The 22166-nt window shown below is 39.6% G+C and overlaps 1 protein-coding gene across 4 annotated transcripts; it reads left to right on the top strand.

The window, feature by feature from the left end:
* The first annotated feature begins 3935 nt into the window (after window positions 1–3935).
* Window positions 3936–22101, top strand: CCT2 (chaperonin containing TCP1 subunit 2). 4 transcript variants are annotated; one of them, XM_032645055.1, is made up of 16 exons: window positions 3936–4057; window positions 4786–4860; window positions 4965–5030; window positions 5800–5911; window positions 6731–6807; window positions 6943–7055; window positions 7889–8091; window positions 9136–9236; window positions 9530–9657; window positions 11699–11802; window positions 15179–15298; window positions 15668–15796; window positions 15993–16096; window positions 16385–16484; window positions 17893–18034; window positions 21809–22101. In XM_032645055.1, exons 1-16 carry the CDS (start codon window positions 4055–4057, stop codon window positions 21837–21839), a joined length of 1608 nt encoding a protein of 535 aa, XP_032500946.1. In that variant the 5' UTR covers window positions 3936–4054; the 3' UTR covers window positions 21840–22101. The 4 variants fall into 4 exon arrangements, with proteins under 4 accessions (XP_032500946.1, XP_032500948.1, XP_032500949.1 ...); XM_032645057.1 differs by lacking the exon at window positions 3936–4057 and adding an exon at window positions 4387–4551 and having other exon boundaries at window positions 21809–22097; XM_032645058.1 differs by lacking the exon at window positions 3936–4057 and adding an exon at window positions 4393–4519 and having other exon boundaries at window positions 21809–22097.
* Window positions 22102–22166: the final 65 nt, after the last annotated feature.

The raw sequence follows: 22166 nt of genomic DNA, 5'->3' as shown, positions 1-22166 counted from the left end.
CTGACTATACACTAACCTTAAGCATTAGTGAAAAACTGCTTTGTTGAATAAAATCTGATCGGAGTTCTTATGGTTACTTTCCCCCTTATTGCCTAAAGTAGATTGCAATAAAACCCCAATAAAAGTTTGGTTGGATGCCTATTTAAAGTTTCACTGTATTTATAACCTCACACATTTCTTGAAACTTTATAGAGGTTTTATTCCTTAGTCTCATATCACTGCCTCCATTTTCAAAGTTCAAAGTGTTTGACAGACCCTCACAGTTTTTATCTTCTTGGTCATTTAAACTAGTAGTACTCAGGGCTGGGACTCCAGACCTGTTTTTTGTCACTGAGTGGCACTGCAAAGCCTGTTTCGGTATAGCTCAAGATGGAGATTATTTAAACAGTAAAGGGAATAGACAAGTCCACAAATGATTGGGTGCTTACTATGTACCAGACACCATAGAACACAGAAATTGGTTAAGATGTGACAGAGACCACATCTTGCAAAACTTAGGTGTTTGTTCTCAGAAATTAAAACCTTTTTTTGGATTATTTCTGTATTTTTCCTTTGAGCTCCGTTGAAGACAGTAACTGTTCACATATTCTTATTTAATGAATGAGCACAAACTAGCTCCTATGCTAGTAATAAAGATAGTAATTCTTGTTCTCAAAAGAATTTGTAGTTTAGAACAGCCCTTCTAACTGAGGGAGTGCCCTTCCTCCCCCCAGAGGACTAAGCCCTAAGATATAAATTAGGTATAAGGAATTACCATCTCTGTGATACCTCTAGAATAGTAGTAGCTATATACTCAGGAGAATTGAAAAAAATGATTCCAATGCTGAATATGTGATGTGATAAAGGCATATACAAAGGAAGGGCATCTAACTCAGCCTGAGAATGGAGATTTTCGAGAAGGGCTTACAGGAGGTAATCTCTGAGGTGTTTGATGAGGGCAGGAGGGGAGAGGATATCTTAGGGAGAAGAAATACCATGTGCAAAGGCACAGAGGTGTAGAAAGATCACAATGTTCAGTGGTGGCAAAGGTTCCATATGCCTGGAGCATAGGATGCAAAGGCAGTCTGGGGGGATAGAGAAGGGAGATAAGAGAGACATCACATAGGTATAGAATGGGAAGGAGTTTTTGTTTTACTCAAAATGAGGTGAGACAATTTGAAGGGTTTAAACATTGGAGAAATAACATTTTATAAAGATGACTGAAATCAATATGGAGGATAAAATAGAGGACATGGCATTTTAATAAGGCAGGGAGACTAAAATGGAAGCAAAACTGGATAAATGCTTTTTCAAAGGCATTGTTAAAGGAGTGTTTAGGTTATCTGTTGCTGTGCAACAAGCCACCTAAAAACTTGGTGGCTTAAAACAAATCATTTTGTTATTTCTCACATTGCTATAGATCACAGTAGGCAGGCTTATGGAACCCACCCCAAATTACAAAACTAATATATGGAAGAGTTGAAATCCAAGCCCACGCAGTCTGGTTCCTGAAGCTGTTTAGCCTCTGGCATACAAGGGTGACACCAAATGACACAGGAAAGGAGGAAAAGTCAAAAACACACGCAATAGAGAAAGGACAGATTGCTGGGAGTTCCCTCATAGGGGGCTCCTCCTGGCTGTCTCTGGCCTCTGCTCCACAAGTGGCAGAGCCTGCCTCCCAGTTCCCATCCAAGAGCCCCTGGCTATGCTTCTCCCCACCGCCACTCCAAAGACCAGCAGGGAGGGGGCGCTGGCTTCTCCATCACCCATAGTCTCAGACTTGCCTGCCAGAGGACATATTTCCACATGTGGTTTTGCCCACAATAAAAACAGCTGTTTTCAATATTGTGCAGGTATCTTAGCGCCTTGTTATTGTGACTTCTCATTACACTGTGCGATTTGAGATCTGCCGGTTGAGGTACCTTTCCTGAAAAAAGAGCAAGTTTTCCCACAAAGAACACAAAACTCTTGGTAAATTTATAATAATTTGTCCAATCTGAACACCCCTTTTCATGCAAATAGTGTAAACTGGGGTCAGCAAACTTTGTCCGTAAAGGATCAGATAGTAAATATTTTAGGCTTTATGGGCTATAGAGTCTGTCACAACTACTCAACTCTTCCATTGTATAACTCTGTATTGTATTGCCCAGTATAAAAATGAGTTTGCTTGTGTTACAACCAAGCTTCATGGATGTCAAAATATAAATTTCATATAATTTTAATGTATCACAAAAGTTTTTATGTTTTCAATCACTTAAAAATATAAAAATCATTCTTAACTCTCTGGCCATACAAAATCAGGTGGCAGGTTGGATTTGGCGCCTCATGGTTTGTCAATCCCTGGTGTAAACTAACCCTCTTAGCATATATCTGAAGGGTAGAACAATTAAAAATTAAAAATATCAGGACTTCCCTGGTGGTCCAGTGGCTAGGACTCTGCCCTCCCAATGCAGGGGGCCCAGGTTTGATCCCTGGTCAGGGAACTAGATCCCACATGCTGCAACTAAGAGTTCGCATGCTCCAACTAAAGATCCCACATGTGGCAACGAAGATCCCGCATGCTGCAACTAAGACCAGGCGCAGCCAAATATTTTTTTTAAAAATTGAAAACACCCACCAATGTTAACAATTGCCACAATCCAAGAGCTTGCTAAAAGATCAGTTAGTCAAAGGAAGAAAAAGGTATCAGATGCAAAACTAAACATTTTTTTTAAGTACAAAAATTTTGCTTTAAATGTCCTAGGGGTCAACTTAGAGAAAGTAGAAACTGTTCTTAACAAACGGAAATATTTGGGATTGATTTTGTTCTTTACAAAGACATTATGTAAGAGGATATTAGTCATCTCTACAACTGTGTGTTGGGGGGAGGGGAGAATGAGTGAAATAAAAAACCTCCTGAAAGTGAGCAAGCCGGACAAAGTAAAAGTCTCCATCAGAGCTCACAAGACCTTGTCCTGGACAGCCCAATTGAGAACAGCGTTTTACAATCCAGTAAAGGAAATATGTCTTCCTCCATCTTAATAAATAATGTTTAAAATTAAAATAGCAATAAAATATTATTTAGGAATATAATGGTAAATGTTTTAAAAAGCTCTAAAAGGGCTTCCCTGGTGGTGCAGTGGTTGAGAGTCCGCCTGCCGATGCAGGGGACACGGGTTCATGCCCCGGTCTGGGAAGATCCCACATGCCGCGGAGCGGCTGGGCCCGTGAGCCATGGCCGCTGAGCCTGTGCATCCGGAGCCTGTGCTCTGCAATGGGAGAGGCCACAACAGTGAGAGGCCCACATACCGCAAAAAAAAAAAAAAGCTCAAAAAGTTGAGAGTGGTTGCTTCTGAGGAGAGGAATTAATGTGGTTGGTGAATTATGTTTTCCATTATTAGTGTTATTGAGCCCAAGCTCGCGCTGCTTGCTGCACAACAGGCCAATAAATCTGGAGGCAAGTTGTTGGGGCAGGAAATAATGACTTTAATCGCAAAGCTAGCGGACCTTGAAAGGGGTGGGGGTGGGGTCCCCTGCGAGGTCAACCAATGGCTGAGCGGGACTGCTACCAGTGGCTCTCTAACAGCCACGTGCCTGCCCCACCTCTATTACATTAGTATACAACACTTTAAATTCTGTACATGTAGTACTTTAAAGCAACCTTTTTTAAAGGTTAAATATAAGAAAAAAATTAAACGTGCGAGAAAGAACTCCGTTGCTATGGCAACACCCACATCGCAGCGTTCCTCCCACCTTGGTGAGCTCTACTCCAAACCTCCGGGCCTCACGCAAAATCTCCAACCCTCCCCTTCCTGGTCCCCAGCGGGTGCCTCCAACGGGAGCGGAGCGCCAGCCGAGGCCCCGCCCCTCCAGCGGGACGGGCAGCTTTTCCGAACCGCGGGGCTCCCCTCAAACGCTGTGCCCTCCCTTCCCCCAAGGGCGGTGCCAGGGCGAGCGGCGCGCCGGCCGGGGCTCCGCCCCCTGCGGCAGAGCGTGTGGCGTCACTTCCGGTCTCTCTTACTTCCGGCCTCTCTTTCCTCAGGCCTGGGGCGCGAGGTGGTGAGGAGGTGTCGTGTGTGCTGAACTCCTCGGAACCATGGTGAGTCTGGCCCTGTAGGCCCTTGCCCAGGGCCCGCCGTCCTCGGCCGTACTCGGCCGTCCTCCGCCGTCTGCTGCCTCATCTGTATCCCAGCGCCGCGGGCTCCCTGTGTCTGTCCCCGTGCCCGCCGCACGTGGCGCAGGCCGCGGCGTGTGGCCTGCGCCGGGCCCACAGGGGAGGCATGGGCCTGAAGGCCAGCACCTTGTTGTGACTCGCCCTCTCCACAGCCCCAGAACCTCGAGGCTCGGAGCTCACCCCAAGCGAAGAAATTTCTAGTGCACCGGGCGGGTCGGCGAGACGGGCTTCCCCCTCCCTCTCGGGGCGGGGCCTGGAGCGGCCAGAGGGCGAAGATGGCAGCGAGGCCGCAGCGTCCCCTCGTCCTCCTGGCGGTCGTTGTCGCGCGTGTGGCCTACCACCCCTGCCTGCCTTATCCTTAGTTTAAAATCATCTTTGCCATCTTTGGTCTGGCCATACTTACAGTCGATCTCTTTGGGGTAGAATTTTTATTCCTGAAACGCTTAGAGATCCAAAATGCAATGTCACCTAAGTCCCTCCTTCCGCTTTAAATAAATGCTCCGATGATAGAGAGCTTCATTTGTTTAAAAAAGTACCCTGTGCTGTAAATTAATTTTCTCTTAGGTATCTACTTGTAAGTCTAGTGGAAGGCATCAAAGTATATGTGTTAAAGAATACTGGTATTCAAACTGAGTCTTGGTTTTCTTTTTTAGGCGTCCCTTTCCCTTGCACCTGTTAATATCTTCAAGGCTGGAGCTGATGAAGAGAGAGCAGAGACAGCTCGTCTGGTAAGATTTTATCTCATTCTTATAAAGATACAGTCGTTTTTTTGGTTTTTAAAAAATTTTAAGACTGTGAAGTTGATTTTGACCATCTCTGATTTTTATTCCAGTCTTCTTTTGTTGGTGCCATTGCTATTGGAGACTTGGTAAAGAGCACGTTGGGACCCAAGGGCATGGTAAGAAAAACAGGCAATTTAAATTTTTTAATGTTGTTTTAGAGCCATTAGAGATATAAAAACTTCTTTTGGATGCTTTGTTGTCTTTAAAACTTAACTGTTAATTGTAAAAGTTAAGATATGGATATATACTCCTTACTGAAAATCAAAACAGAACCCATATGGCTAAAGTCCCCTTCGATCACTATCCCCAGTGCCACTCACCTCCCCAGTGGCAAACACTGTTACCATTTGGATATAAATCTAACCAATGTCTTTATTTTTATGTAGATGTACAGGTATTTTATGTATTATAAGATATTATTTTATATATTCTCCCTGTAATAGATAACATTGTTTTGTTATGTGATAGATATTATTTGTATGTACTTTTTCTGTAGCTTGGCTTTTTTAATTCCTTTCAGTATAAATAGATATACTGCCTCCTCTCACTGTCAAATAGTATTCTGTATCTTGCTTCTTTTATAGTTGGTATTTATTACTGTATTGTGAGGGACCGTTAGTTTGCGTTCATTGCTTTTGCTATTACAGTATCGGAACAGCCTTGTTCATTTCTCTCTGTTCTTCTGCTGTCTTTAGGGGTAGACAAAGGTTAGGACACCAAGGTTTGCTTTTGGGGGGAGTGTATGCAATGAAAAAATTTAAATGTATTCTGCCAAATAACCATCCAGAGTATTTACACATTAGCAATATATGAGAGTACTGATGAATCTGTGCGTTCTTCCAGATGTACTTATATCTTAACTTGAACCAAATATGTTCCTTTTAGGACAAAATTCTGTTAAGCAGTGGACGAGATGCTTCTCTTATGGTAACCAATGATGGTGCAACTATTTTAAAAAACATTGGTGTGGACAATCCAGCTGCTAAAGTTTTAGTTGGTGAGTCTGAGGATGACATTTTGTTAACATTTGCAAACAATTTTAAATAGGCCGTGTTGATTGTCCTTTCGATTCATTGATTATTTACTTTTTAATTGATTATTATCGTTATTAAAATGCAAGCTTCTCGATGTGGTATATATACACAATGGAATATTTCTCAGCCCTAAAAAAGAATGAAATAAGGCCATTTTCAGCAACATGGATGGACCTAGAGATTATTGTACAAAGTGAAGTAAGTCAGAGAAAGACAAATACCACATACTATCACTTATATGTGGAATCAAATATGACACAAATGAACCTATCAATGAAACAGGAACAGACTCACATACAGAACAGACTTGTGGTTGCCAAGGGTGGAGGGGGAGGGATGGATTGGGAGTTTGGGATTAGCAGATGCAAACTATTATATATAGAATGGATAAACAACAAGGTCCTACTGTGTAGCATAGAGAATTATATTCAGTATTCTGTGTTAAACCATAATGGAAAAGAATATGAAAAAGAATATATATATGTGTACAACTGAACCACTTTGCCGTACAGCAGAAATTAGCACAGCATTGTAAGTCAGCTATACTTCAGTAAAATTTTTTTTAAAATACAGTCTTCTGGAGTGCCATGTACTTACTGATGGTAAAACTACTGTATTTCGGGCTGAAAAGTTCAAAGAATTTGTCAGGTGAGGAAACCTAGATAAGTGAAGTTTAGATTGGTAGTGGATATATTTGGAGAATTAGGTAAGCTACCAAGAAGTAATTTATAAAGCAGAATCAAATGTAAGTGAGTTAATAACTAGCTTTTTTTTCCCCCTAGATATGTCAAGGGTTCAAGACGATGAAGTTGGTGATGGCACTACCTCTGTTACTGTTTTAGCAGCAGAATTACTAAGGGTAAGAATATCTGAGCAACTTCAACTTCGTCTTATTGGGGTTTTTTTGCTACTGTGGTTTTGAGTATCAGAAGTAATCAACTTCTTACTACAGATTTAGTATTCATGCTTGTTGTCTTCCACTGTTTATTAATAGGAAGCAGAATCTTTAATTGCAAAAAAGATTCATCCACAGACCATTATTGCGGGTTGGAGAGAAGCCACAAAGGCGGCAAGACAGGCTCTGTTGAATTCCGCAGTCGATCATGGGTCGGTATACCAAAACACTACTGTTTCAAACATTTAATGTTTAAATGTTCTTTTTGAAATAGTCAATGCAGGAAGTCTAGAGAGCAGTGAAAAGCATACACAAACATGATTCTATTGGCTCATCCTGCCTCAATAAAACCCAGAAAAACCCCACCTTACCCCCCAGAGGTAGTAACTAAAGTTAAAGTTTGGGTTTCCAGGGTTTTTTTTGCACGTATAATCATTGTATAGAGGGTTTTTTGGCCTCTTTAACCTAGTTGAATAACTAGAAAAGTTTCGAGGTGTCAGTGTTCTCTGTAATATTAGTTTTAGTAGAGGTATGCATTTGATTTTGTGACTGCTATAATTCACCTATCTATAATTGGAGATTTGTGTTTGGACAGTTTTTAGCTTTATAGTGTTGTGACAGACTTGTTACTTTAGAAAGTAAGTATAATTGCTGTGTCCAAAGATATTTATGTATTTAAAGGCAATTTTATTTACCTTACAAGTAGTGCTCTAGAAAAAATTCATTAATTTACAGTCCCACTAGCTGTATAACAATGCCTCGTTTCCCATGTTCTTGAAATTTTTGTTTGCTTGTGTTTCTCTTTCGGTAGTTTGCCAGCTTGGTGGGGAAAATAGTATCCTTTAATTTGTATTTCTTGATTACTGATAAGGTTTAATTTTTTTCATGGGACTTAGAGCCCTGACTGGTTGAGGTGAAAGTCTATTGACAAAAAAGTATCTGGATAAATTTTGAAAAGTAAAACAGGGTTGATAACTTCAGAGAAGCATTTTAAGAACCAGCCTGAGTTTTTTTGTTCGTTTTTTGTTTTGTTTTGCCTTTTTAGTTCTGACGAAGTTAAATTCCGTCAAGATTTAATGAACATTGCAGGAACAACATTATCCTCAAAACTTCTTACTCATCACAAAGACCACTTTACTAAGTTAGCTGTGGAAGCCGTTCTCAGACTGAAAGGCTCTGGTAATCTGGAGGCAATTCATGTCATCAAGAAGCTAGGAGGAAGTATGGTAGATTCCTATTTAGATGAAGGTATGTACATATTGAATACGGGAAAGGAAGCCTTGACCAGTTGTTGAAAGCTAAGTACTGAGTGAATCCACTTTTAGTTAGTCAGGACTAGTGACACTTTGCAAAGCCAGAAAACTTGTCTTTAAGGACACAAATCATATTGCAACCATTTTTGTCATCTTAATTCATTAATACATTGACAGTGTGCTTGATCTTCTCAAACTATCCCAGCATTTCTTTTGATAACCTCTAGGTTTTACTTTATACCATGAAGTAAGTTAGTCTCTAATAAATAGAAGTAGTTGGCTTTGTTTTTTTGTTTTGTTTTTTGTTTTGTTTTGTTTTTGTGGTACACGGGCCTCTCACTGTTGTGGCCTCTCCCGTTGCGGAGCATAGGCTCCGGACGCGCGGGCTCAGTGGCCATGGCTCACGGGCCTAGCTGCTCCACGGCATGTGGGATCTTCTCGGACCGGGGCACGAACCCGTGTTCCCTGCATCGGCAGGCGGACTCTCAACCACTGCGCCACTAGGGAAGCTCTGAGTAGTTGTTTTTTTTTTTTACTAGAAGTCAGCTATTGTCAAATGGCACTTTTTCCAGGATTACATGTATTCTCTAGGAAGGGTTTGGATAGGTCATACCAATTAGTTGGCAGGTGTTGAGAATATAGTTTCTGGTGTTCTTGAAGAGTGATAAATGAGTTAGCAGCTGCAATTTCCTTAATAATAGTATGTTTTGTTCTTAGAGTGTGGATTTTTCAAAGCATCTTCACAGTGTATTCACAAACGGTAGAAAGCGTAGGCATTCTATTCTACAGAGAAGGAAAAAATGGGGTAAATTGTGCTTTACAGTTTCTGCTCTACCAGTTAGTGATTTGGAGTCTGCAAAAATGCATGTTGTTTGTCTCTGTTTCACAGGAGTAACAATTCTGAAAATATTCTTGATTGAATTTATATGTAAGGGCTGTATAGCATTTCTAAAAGAGTAGTTTGATACAGCAGATTACCTTAAAAGATTTATTAACACAGCCTTGAAATATTTAATACAATACTATCCTTATATTGTAGGCTTTCTGTTGGATAAAAAAATTGGAGTAAATCAACCAAAGCGAATTGAAAATGCTAAAATTCTTATTGCAAATACTGGTATGGATACAGACAAAATTAAGGTACGTTAAACTACATTTCTTGGAATTCTGATTGCTAGCTGCTGTAAACTTGGGCTGGTAATCAGTTGCACTAATGAAAACCCTTACAGCGTTTATATACATTTGAATGTACATTTATTCTTATATAGTTTCTTAGCTTCTGATTTTATATATATAAATATGTTTATATTGTACACATGCATACACACATGCACACATAGTTTTTGGTGTATTTACATTAAAAAGTTTAAATATGCTATGAAACTTGCGAGTAAGGAAGGTGACACTATTTTTTATGATTTCCTTTGTCTTAGATATTTGGTTCCCGGGTAAGAGTTGATTCTACAGCAAAAGTTGCCGAAATTGAACATGCAGAAAAGGAAAAAATGAAGGAGAAAGTTGAACGTATTCTTAAGCATGGGATAAATTGCTTTATTAACAGGTCTGTGTATGCTTGTGCTAACAGTATTTATAATAATCCAAGAAAGGATTGTTTTCTGCAAAGATTTAGGAAAATTCTTTTATATTGAATTTAGTTATTTAGGAAGTGTTTTTTTCCAAATGTAAATAAAATTGTACAGCAAGGCATTTGCCTTACAATGATTTTCGTGAAAATGTATGTTAATATACTTTATTAAACTTTTTTGTGTCAACAATAACAGTTTTCTGGTTTGGCAGTTACATTATTAGTTTGGGCTGTAGTATACCTGTATTTGGAAGAGAGATTTAATTCCACATTAAATGATGGGGGTTTGAAGTAGGAAAAAGCTAATGGTAGCATAGGAATAAAACAAGGATGAAGAGGTAAAAAGTATTAAGAGTTTTAGTGCTTATCTTCAATTTGTGTGAAGAAAATATGTATAAACCTTCCCCATGTATTCTTAATATTCAGTATCTAAGGTTTTTATGGATTATTTTGAATGGAGAAAAATACCAAGAGAAACAGGGCATTTCAGTGAAAAGGCAGTAGTTAACTTTGAGGGAGATTTACCATTTGATGGAAAATAATTGTTTTAAGCCAAATGTATGTGGGCTTTTAGAAGTTAGTTACTAGGGACTTCCCTGGTGGTACAGTGGTTGGGAATCCGCCTGCCAATGCAGGGAACAAGGGTTCGAGCCCTGGTCTGGGAAGATCCCACATGCGGCGGACCAGCTAAGCCCGTGTGGCACAACTACTGAGCCTGTGCTCTAGAGCCCATGACCCACAACTACTGAGCCCATGCGCCTAGAGCCCGTGCTCCGCAACAAAAGAAGCCACCACAATGAGAAGCCTGTGCACCGCAATGAAGAGTAGCCGCTGCTCGCCGCAACTAGAGAAAGCCTGCGTGCAGCAACAAGACCCAACACAGCCAAAAATAAATAAAATAAATAAATTAAAGAAAAAAAGCTAGTTTCTAAACTTCTATGAGATCTATGATTCTGATAAGGCACATTTTGCTTAGCCGTGCTTTATACTAGTTATGAAATTTTTTTCTTCGGCTTTTTTTAAGTTACAAACTTTTAAACAGATGTCCTTTTTACTCCTGTTGTATGAGTAACACTTGCTCATTTTGGGAGGTTTGAAAGTATAAAGAAGGAACAGAATTCTCCCAGAAATTCTTTTATTAAGTTGATTCGTGGTGTGTGTGTATGTTGTTTCAATTCTTCATTTAGTTGTGATCATATGGTATAAACTTTTATAACATGCTTTTTTTAACCTAACAGTATATATATTTTACTTAAAATTACAAATTTTTCATAATTGGTAAGTTGAGATTTACACAAACACTCTCTTCACAGGCATTGGAAAGTTTTCTACATAAAAATTCTTACATATATCTTCATTTAATTAATACCTGAATTTTCTTGCTGTAGATTCTCAGGAGTAGAATCAAAGCATATAAACATAGATAAGAGTTTTGTCTTGGTTTTTTACTAAATTTATTTTTTTAATTTATTTATTTTTGGCTGCGTTGGGTCTTGTTGCTGCGCGCGGGCTTCTCATTGTGGTGGCTTCTCTTGTTGTGGAGCACAGGCTCTAGGTGTGCGGGCTTCAGTAGTTGTGGCTTGTGGGCTCTAGAGCACAGGCTCACCAGTTGTGGCACATGGGCTTAGTTGTTCTGCGGCATGTCGGATCGTCCTGGACCAGGGCTTGAACCCGTGTCCCCTGCATTGGCAGGCGGATTCTTAACCACTGCGCCACCAGGGGAGCCCATAGATACAGGTTTTGATGCACTACTGCTAAATTGCTTTTCAGAATTATTGGTTCATTTTATACTGTCAATGGCAATATATAAAACAATACCCATTTTCAGTACTAACATGGATGCACTAGTATAATTTATAAAGTATTATACAATAATAAGTAAGAAATGTTATCTTGTTCTAATTTGCATTTCTTTGATTACTGGTGAGGTAAAAATATTTTCATGTCTTTTAGTCTAATGTATTTTATCTTGTGAAGTAGCCACTTTGAACAATATTTTTTTATATTTTATTTATAGGCAATTAATTTATAATTATCCTGAACAGCTCTTTGGTGCTGCTGGTGTTATGGCTATTGAGCATGCAGATTTTGCAGGTGTGGAACGCCTCGCTCTTGTCACAGGTATGGGAAAAAGGCATTAATTTCTAACATAATAATTACTCTTGGACTTACTGAGTGTTAGTGTATTTAACTCATTGCTAAGAGGACAAAGAGATTCCCTTAAGGATCCTAGAATCTGAAATCTGACATACTTTTTGATATCTTTACATTATTTTTAATATACCAAGTTAAATGCCAGCTTCACCATAGGTGTAGGTTTATTTTTCCCTTTTTTTTTTTTTCGGTCCGCGGGCCTCTCACTGTTGTGGCCTCTCCCTTTGCGGAGCACAGTCTCCAGATGCGCAGGCCCAGCGGCCATGGCTCATGGGCCCAGCCACTCTGTGACATGTGGAATCTTCCTGGACCGGGGCACGAACCCGTGTCCCCTGCATCGGCAGGCGGACTCTCAACCACTGTGCCACCAGGGTAGCCCCTGTGTTGTTTTAAAGATACTGTCTTTTCTCACAAACCCACAGGACCACTGTTCTAAACGTAGTCTAAATAAACTGAAGCTTAAAAAAAGGAGTCTTTTTTTTGTTTTTTGTTTCTTTTGGCTGTGTCGGGTCTTAGTTGCAGTATGCTGGATCTTTGTTGTGGCACGCGGGCTTCTCTTCATTAATGGAGTGCAGTTTAGTTGGTCTGCAGCATGTGGGATCTTAGTTCCCCAACCACGGAACGAGCCCACGTCCCCTGTGTTGAAAGGCGGATTCTTAACCACTGAACCACCAGGGAAGTCCCAAGAAAAGGAGTCTTAAGTCTTACCTAGTTTATTCATTTAATTTTAGTGCTAAGTGAGTAGTTGAATGCTTTGTGCCCTGTGTGATAGTGCAGTTGGAATAGTAACCTTTATTGAACATTTAACTATATGCCAGACAGTGGGTCAAATACTTAAGCATTACTTCTGTTAATTTTTTTAAATTTATGAAAGTAATAAACGTTGAGTAAGTGTGGAACATTCCAGCAACGTATGATGAAAAGTAGTTTACTCCAGTATCCTTCAGTAGAGGTATATGAGTTTTATAATCCCAGTATAGACTAGAAAGTGTGTCTACAGGTATGTCTACATCAAAGAGACACAGAGTGCAGTTGTTCACTTAAATTTGTTCTAGTAATGGTTTTTAAAGTAACCTCTAAACAGCCCTTGAAAACTAAGTATAACAGTCTTTATCCTCTAACTTTCAGGCGCTTGAAAATGAATGAATAGGCTGGAAAGTTGGCTTGCTATCTGGCAGTGAGAATTAAGGAGAGTGGGGTTTTAGATGTAAAGCCACTAGGAACATCAGATTCAGTTCAGAACTGCTCTGTGTATTAGAAGAAATTAAATTATACTAAGTAGATGGTAGGATTGGTCTCATTTCAAAATAACTTCTTAAGCCATTTTTAATAATTTGAGAAGCATAGTGTTCTGACCTAAAAAGAGACATTTTACTTTCATTAATTGGAAATGGGTTTACCTGATTTAAAAGTTATTACAGGGGCTTCCCTGGTGGCGCAGTGGTTGAGGGTCCGCCTGCCGATGCAGGGGACACGGGTTCATGCCCCGGTCCGGGAAGATCCCACATGCCGCGGAGCAGCTGGGACTGTGAGCCATGGCCGCTGAGCCTGCGCGTCTGGAGCCTGTGCTCCGCAACGGGAGAGGCCACAAAAGTGAGAGGCCCACGTACCGCAAAAAAAAAAAAAAAAAAAGTTATTACATACTTGATGCTTAAGGTAATAAAACTTATGATGCTCATGTTTACTTAATTCTTCCCTTAATGCAACAGAATTAAAGACATGACATAAGAACTGTGAATGATACAGCACATTCATGGGATAAGTTGATATCATAAGGACTTGATAACATGAAATTGCCACATACACTCAGGAGAAAATTAACTGCACCAAGCACACCAAACTGTATGGCTGTGAAGTAGACTCCATGGTGGCTCCCATCCTTAGTAACATCTGTTGTCAAGATGTGTGAAATTGCTTCTTGCAAATGTCTAGAAATATTTTGTAAGCAGATGCACATGAATGAGTGTAGGATAAGTGAAAATTCTCATAAGCCAAATTGGTCTCATTTGGGGGATATGATGTCCCGAACACCTATCGTGTCTCACATCTAGATACAATGCAGTCTCAGGAATTTGCCAACCACAAGTAAGAAGAGCTTCAACTATACAGATATGAGTATAAATTAGTGGAGTTGGGAAGACCAGAGTCCCTTTTATAAATTAATTGTAAAATAGAAATAAAGCATCAGTTATTCAGCAGATTTATCAGTAAGGTGTAGGGAAAGGGGTTGGTTGATGATTGAGGGAATCTATTAAAAGAGAGAGTAATGAACTAGAGAAAAGGATTTAATTTTATTTATATATTTTTTGGCCAAGCCGCGTGGCATAAGTTACCCGATCAGGGATTGAACCCATACCCCCTGCAGTGGAATTGCAGAGTCTTAACCACTGGACTGCCAGGGAAGTCTGAGAAAAGGATTTTAAAATTGAAACCTAACTTTTGCTTAATTAAGAACCAGGAAAGGAAGTGTTTATAGCATGGAAGATGGAGGGAAAATAGGAATAAAAATAATACCTAAGGAATAAAATGAAATAAGTTTTTTTTTTTTTTTTTTTTTTGTGGTACGCGGGCCTCTCACTTGTGGCCTCTCCCTTTGCAGAGCACAGGCTCTGGACGCGCAGGCCCAGCGGCCATGGCTCACGGGCCTAGCCGCTCCGTGGCATGTAGGATCTTCCCGGACCAGGGCACGAACCCGTGTCCCCTGCATCGGCAGGCAGACTCTCAACCATTGCGCCACCAGGGAAGCCTGAATTTAGTTTTTTGACTTCTCCTTAAGTTTGCTCTGGGAAATCCTCAGTATACATTTCCCCTTTTTTCTAGGCCCAAGTGCTCACTATTTTAAGCAGTTCCTAGTGTCAGTACATCTGTTGATATAATAAGATTAGTCAAGTATTTTCACGTTTTGTTTTGGGATATTGGATCATAAGAGTACTGGTCTTCTATATTGAATTCAGAAGAGAATCTGAATTTAAATTCAGGCTTAAAGGTAAATGTCAGAATCTCAATTGAGGTGGTATTATTACACAGTGTGTCCATATAGGTCTGAAGCCAGATTGCTTGTATTTGAATTTCAGCTTCATATTTGTTCAAACTATGTAACCTTGGATAAGAAACTAAACATTTCTTTGCCTCAGTTTACCACTTCTAAATGGGGTGATAAATGAAGCCTGTCTTATTAGGGTTGTTGTGTAGATTAAATAATTAGTTTGTATGAATTGCTTCAGAGTGCTTGGTGTATAGTAAGCAGTCAACTTAAACATTGTGTTTTCTGTTCATTACTGCTTGTTAGAAAACAAATTTTAGACCTGTTACGCATTTAATTAATGTATATTTTTGTTCATAGGTGGTGAAATTGCATCTACCTTTGACCACCCAGAACTAGTGAAGCTTGGAAGTTGCAAACTTATTGAGGAAGTCATGATTGGAGAAGACAAACTGATTCACTTTTCTGGGGTAGCCCTTGGTGAGGGATTATGTAGATCCTGGTTTAGGTTCCTAAATCTTTAGTAGCCTCTTTTGAAGTGAAAGAAACAGTTACTAGTTACTATAGTTACTAGAATGTATGTCTTAGTTCCTGAGAAATTCTAATTTCAATCTCTTGAGGGCAGCCTCATGTTAACTTTGTGTTTGTGAACAGTGCATATTCAATATAGTTGTTTTAGATAGCTTAGAACTGTTAGGAGTGTGGATTGCTAGCAAAGAGAAGGTAGCAATGGAAGACATGTCAGCTTTCAAAACCGAGTATAACCTATATAAGTAATAGAAGGCAAACTTTTATGTTTTATAACTAAGTGTTCACTGTGACATAATATTATTATTTTTTTAACTTTAGGTGAGGCTTGCACCATTGTTCTGCGTGGTGCCACTCAACAAATTTTAGATGAAGCAGAAAGATCTTTGCATGATGCTCTTTGTGTTCTTGCCCAAACTGTGAAAGATTCTAGAACAGTTTATGGAGGAGGTAAGCATTTGAAAAATATTGAACATATTTTATTTCTTGAAGTGTAGTAGTGGCTTTGGCTTTAATGTTTCTTATAGGAACTTCATATTGTTTTCGCACTTAATAGTTATTGCTTAATATATCTTAAGGGAAGTCTAATTTAGTGTCTGGGAGACAGCTAAGCATAATGATATGTTCTTGGATTTTTAATCTGTAGGCTGTTCTGAGATGCTGATGGCTCATGCTGTAACACAGCTTGCAAGTAGAACACCAGGCAAAGAAGCCGTTGCAATGGAGTCTTATGCTAAAGCACTGAGAATGGTAAGTTAATGAAAAAGAGAGTCTTGAATTTAAATTTTGTAGGTATTGATGGTTTTTAAATGAATCCATTCTTCTCTCTTGGGCAGAAAATACTTAAATTTCTTGGCTTTAAGAATTGGTTCACACTGCTTAAATTTGATTTTGGAGTTTATCCTCTTTATGAGCAGTAATTAAAAGGAAGCAGGTTTTACGTTGTCTCTAAATGTATAATTTTAGAAAGCTTTTCTTATAGTTAGTAAATTAACTTTCTTTTAGTAGAATAGTTACCATGTCTTCTTCACTTCACAGTTGCCAACTATCATAGCTGATAATGCAGGCTATGACAGTGCAGATCTGGTGGCACAGCTTCGAGCAGCCCATAGTGAAGGCAATACAACTGCTGGACTGGGTAAGAAATTAATTGGGACCATGTGGTCTTTTTTTTTTTTTTTGGCTGCGTTGGGTCTATGTTGCTGTGCGTGGGCTTACTCTAGTTGCAGCAAGTGAGGGCTACCTTTTGTTGATGTGCACAGGCTTCTCTTGTTGCAGAGCACAGGCTTAGGTACATGGGCTCAGTAGTTACGGCACATGGGCTTAGTTGCTCCGTGACATGTGGGATCTTCCCGGACCAGGGCTCGAACCCGTGTCCCCTGCGTTGGCAGGTGGATTCTTCACCACTGCGCCACCAGGGAAGCTCTTGTGGTAGTTGTTCAGAGTAACTCTTGACCAGGTTCTTTTATTTTTTTTTATTTTTTAAAAATGATGAATTCTCATAACCATATAAAAGATTCCTGTGACCCTTGCCTTTATAGCCGTTATACATTCTAGAAAAACGTTTAACTTCATAATCTCTACACTGTCAAAATTTTATTATTCCCTAAGGGGGGGTGTAACATTAGTTAGAAGATTTTTAACTTGTTTGTTATGTAACGACCATAGGATTTAAGTATATAAAAACAGTACTTACGTTCTCAAGTGAGTGTAAACTGTACTGTATCTCTTAAAATCAGTATTAACTCCTAATCTCACAGTAAACTTATTCTGAGACATTCTTTTTTTTTTTATTGCGGTACGCGGGCCTCTCACTGCTGTGGTCTCTCCCGTTGCGGAGCACAGGCTCCAGACGCGCAGGCTGAGCGGCCATGGCTCACAGGCCCAGCCGCTCCACGGCATGTGGGATCCTCCCGGACCAGGGCAAGAACCCGTGTCCCCGGCATCAGCAGGTGGACTCTCAAGCACTGTGCCACCAGGGGAGCCCTATTCTGAGACATTCAGATCTCTGTTACATAACATAAAAATGGCCAAAAAGAGGACTTAATTCAGATTGGAAAATTTCCCAGCAAAATGTCTAGGACATAAAAGGAACAATTTTAGAGGGTAGATAGTCCTGCCACTGGACAAGAGAGAGGTTAAGGAATAATCTGTCAGAAAATGAAGGGGGATTCTAATAAGAAAAGTAGATGACTTCTAAATTCTCTTCTAGTTCTTAAGAATCCATGGTGTGTTCATTGATGAGCAAATTTTCTGCAGTTTTATTTGTAGATAGAGAAAGATGGGTGATACAGTGTTGTGTATAAATTTTTCATTATTTGACATAGTTACTCTCTATTGATACAGATGATCAGTAGTTGACCTTCCAGTTTTCTAAAAGACTTTCCTTGAGTGATAGTCTGATGAGAACGCTCTAACTAAATTGAGTAGTTAGTTGTAATCTTATTTTTTATAAGTCAGGATTAATTTTGTGACAACATTAGATATGTTTTGTAACATCATTAGATATGTTAAGATTAGTTGTTTATTCAGTAAATACTTTCCAGATATGAAGGAAGGTACCATTGGAGATATGGCAATGCTGGGTATAACAGAAAGTTTCCAAGTGAAGCGACAAGTTCTTTTAAGTGCAGCTGAAGCAGCAGAGGTGATTCTACGTGTGGACAACATCATCAAGGCAGCACCAAGGTATCATAACACTTTAAAGGACATTTCTTAGGAAAAATTAACATGGAAACAAAAAATAGGTATATTTTTGATAATTGTAGTTGATGGGAAGTGGAGCCATTTTGTTTAGATAACAGTATTTTGCAAGTTATTTAAAATATGTAATCACACAACTCTTAGATTTAAGCCAGAAAAGCTTAGGTGGGGAGAAGGGTGTGGTAACACAGGGTAGCCCTCAAGATTGAAAGGGCACATAAAGAGCCAGGCTTGGGAAGGTCAGAAACCAGAGAACTTGGGGGTGGGCATGTAGTAGTAAGAACTGATGTCTGTTTACCAGGATGAGTTGGGTTCAGTCATTTTCTGTCCTGGGTACACTTTTTCATATATACATTCTTAAGCACATAATATGCAGAGTTCCCTACATGTTCCTATTCCAGCAGTATTTGTTTTTTCTTTTTTCTTTTGGCCGTGCCGTGTGGCATGCGGGGTCTTAGTTCCTTGAGGCTTCGCCCCCTGCAGTGGAAGCGTGGAGTCTTAACCACTGGACCGCCAGGGAAGTCCCTCCAGCAGCTTTTCTGAGATGAAAATTCTTTTAAAAACTCATTCACACAAAAATGATTAAGTGGCAAGAGAAATCTTAACATTGAAGATTCAGTTAATAATTTTAATTAATTAAATTAACTACTAATTGCTAATTAGTAGTTACAAAAACCATTTATTTTACCTGTTAGTGGAAGTTCAGGGAGAGGGAAGGGGATGGTGGCTTGGACCAGTAGATAGAGGTGAAGGTGGTGAGAAGTGATTGATAATAGATCTATTTTTGAAGGTAGAGCCGGCAGAATTTGATGATGGGTTGGATATAAGGTCTGTGATGAAAGGGATTTGATAATTCAAGGGTGTTTGGGGGGGGGGGAGTGTCTTATAAGGTTTTTATTCAGAGTGCCTTAATAATTGCCACATTTCTCCGATACGTTAAACACACTTCCATTTCTTCAAGGATAGAAAGAAAAAAAGAACAATTCTAAATAAATTTCATCAGAAAAATCTGAACTGTGGTTTTTTTTTTTTTTTTGCGGTACGCGGGCCTCTCACTGTCGTGGCCTCTCCCGTTGCGGAGCACAGGCTCCAGAGGCGCAGGCTCAGCAGCCATGGCCTACGGGCCTAGCCGCTCCACGGCATGTGGGATCTTCCCGGACCGGGGCACGAACCTGTGTCCCCTGCATCAGCAGGTGGACTCTCAACCACTGTGCCACCAGGGAAGCCCTGAATTGTGTTTTAACATGACAGTATTAAACATTTTTAGTTCAGGAATAAAACATGGAAATTCCCAGCAAACAAAACAACAGTTACAAACCAAAAAAAAAAGAAAAAAGAGTACTGGGGCCCGTAATTCAAGGTTTTTGTTGAGAAAAATAAGAGTTTCTCTTAGGTGGAGGAAGACGTTGGGAGGGAAGATGGGGGTTTTCCGTTTTTGGACATTTGAGATGTCTGTTGAGAAAGCGGTTAGTTGGATAGTTGAGTCTGTAGTTCAGGGGAGAAGTTTGAGCTGTAGTTATAAATTTAGGAGTTGTACGTGTTATATAAGGCCATGAGACTGATTGAGTCCCCAAGAGAGTGAATGTAGCTAAAGAAGGGAAAGGGTTCTTTTTTAAGACTGAGTGCTTGAGAATTCCAGTAATAAGTTTGGGAAGATTCAGAGCAACCATCAAGGGTCACTAAGAAGGATTGTGAAGTATAGGTAATTATTAAACTGGATGATGGATACATGAGGATTCATTATACAACCTCTACTTTATACATACTTTTGAAATTTCCCATAATACAAAATGCTAAGGTTATGGGGGTGCGGGATGCCACTGAGATAGGAGGAAAACCAAGGGACTGTGTGTCCCAGAAGCCAAATTAAGGAAGTATTTGGGGAAGAGGAGTGGTCAACTGCCAAGATGATGCAAATAGGTCGAGTAAGATAAGGACTGAAAATTGATCCTAAAAATTCGATTCAGCAACAGAGGTCGGTGGTAGTCTTAACGAGGAGTTTTAGTGGAATAGATGGGGCAGAAGTCTGAAGTAAATTCGATAGAGGCTGGGAAAAGAGGAGTTGGAGGAAATGTACGTAGACTGCTTCTTCGGGGAGTGTATTGTGAATGGGAGTCGAGAAGTGGGATAGTAGCTAGAGGAGGTATGGGTCATTACTGTGACAATTCAGTGTGTGTAAGTGGGAGCAGTTTCATAGAGAGGAATGATCGATGCAGAAGAGGGGTGCAGTCCACCAGCAGCTGCTGGATCTGGAGAACAGAGGAGGACAGGAGGGAAGTAGCAATGTTATTAGGAAAGTATGCCCTAAGTGGACTAAGTTCTTTGTGCAGAATCCTGCAGCACTCCTTTCATTGGCTCTCTTCTATGAATGGCAACTATCTTACTATTAAAGGAAGGAAAGAGTAGAAAATAATGATTTGGATGTGGAGAGAAAGGCTGAAACGCTATTCAAATCTGTAGTGAGTGGAAAGGACTGGGCTGAAAAATCTAGATTCTCTGCTCCTGGTATTGGGAGGATAGGATAATAAGGAGCACTCATACTTTGAAATGGAAAAATAGTGAGAGAAGGAAAAGTTGACACAGTTTTCCTGGAAGCAGTGCCGCCAAAGGTGGTTAAATACAGTTACAGTGTCTGATGTCTTCTAGCAGAATGATAGCAAAAGGAAACTGAGTTCTATAAGTAAAATTTTCTGACTTGGGAGCAAGGTCGCATAGCTGCACCCACCCTCAGAAATCTTTGTTATACCTTAGTACCTTCAACCACATTCGAAATATAAACTATAGTACCTCGTTTGATCTGATATCACTTGTTTTCAAAGTTTAAGTGTCTCTTTTAAATATATTAGAAATTTGCGTAATTTGCAGTAAAGAGACATGAGTAATTTTGTTTAACTCAGCCTTCCCAAATGTACTGGGCTATGCACTTCTTTTCAAACTCATTATTAACCTCCAGGGAATTAATTTTTCAGATCAGTGCTTTGTGACAGCTGCTTGATAACTTTTTCTATATTGACATCCTTGGGTCATACTCCTATCAGCTACCGAGGTTGGAAGGTTTATACTGTATGATCCCAGTATGCTGTACTCTCTGGATCTGTTTTTATGCCTTTTCTGCCTCTCAAGTGTTGTGCTTGCCTCTAGAAGCAGTATTTCCACAGTCGTTAAGTAAAAAATTTCACTAGTATCCCTACCACGCCCCCTTCCTGATTCACTATGTATGGTCACCAGAAAATAAAAGTTTTAACATCACAGATGTGAGAGGTACTGTTGGCATACTTTAGTGAATTACCTAACCCCATCACCAGCTTATCTATTGGCATTTGTTTTTGTTCATTTAGAATAGTGATCCAGAGGTTTTAATGTAGAAACCCCAAAGCCTTGTCATTTTACAACTTCTGATTGAGAGAACCATCTTTGACTAATTTAGTAAAATTCACTAAAGTATTGGTTAAAAACATGAATTAACCATTTTCTGGAGAATACATATTTGGTAAGTAGGTTGTTTGGATGAGAAGCTGAGAACTGCTGAATACCTACAGGCCTTCACATTCCACAGATTTTTCCTGTCCTCTTACTAATATAATAATTAAGGGATGTTAATTGTGAGGTAGAAACATTGTTTATACATTTAAAATTGGTTTTAGTAAAAGTAGGATTATAGCTGTGTTTGTATTTAATATAGACCTTTGGTTACAATCATGCTTTTCATTGTCACCGTTGCCTTTGTTTTCTTAACTGTACGTTTTATGATTCTTGCAGGAAACGTGTCCCTGATCACCTCCCCTGTTAAGCATTCCCATATGCTCTTGAGCTCTGGAGCAGTTCATAGTAAAGTTGTGTTTGAAAGACCTTGACCTCCTGAAAGAAGACTATAGAATTGAAGTTTACCTGTGGCTGTTATATCCTTAAGATTTGGACATTTAACTGACCTTCTATTTTAACATGGGTCTAATTTATTTGCTATTTCATTTTCCATAAAATTCAGTTGATTTAAGAGTTCATTTCTCATACTGTGCATCAAAATAAAAATTTGAACAGTTACCTAGTTCTTACCTGACTTTAGTGATTTGTATCCCGTTTTAACTGCTTAATGGGAGTGAATGATTATAGTTTCAGT

This window comes from Phocoena sinus, chromosome 10 (assembly GCF_008692025.1).
Source record: "Phocoena sinus isolate mPhoSin1 chromosome 10, mPhoSin1.pri, whole genome shotgun sequence".
Lineage (NCBI taxonomy): Eukaryota > Metazoa > Chordata > Mammalia > Artiodactyla > Phocoenidae > Phocoena > Phocoena sinus.
This window is presented reverse-complemented; position numbering and strand designations above follow the sequence as displayed.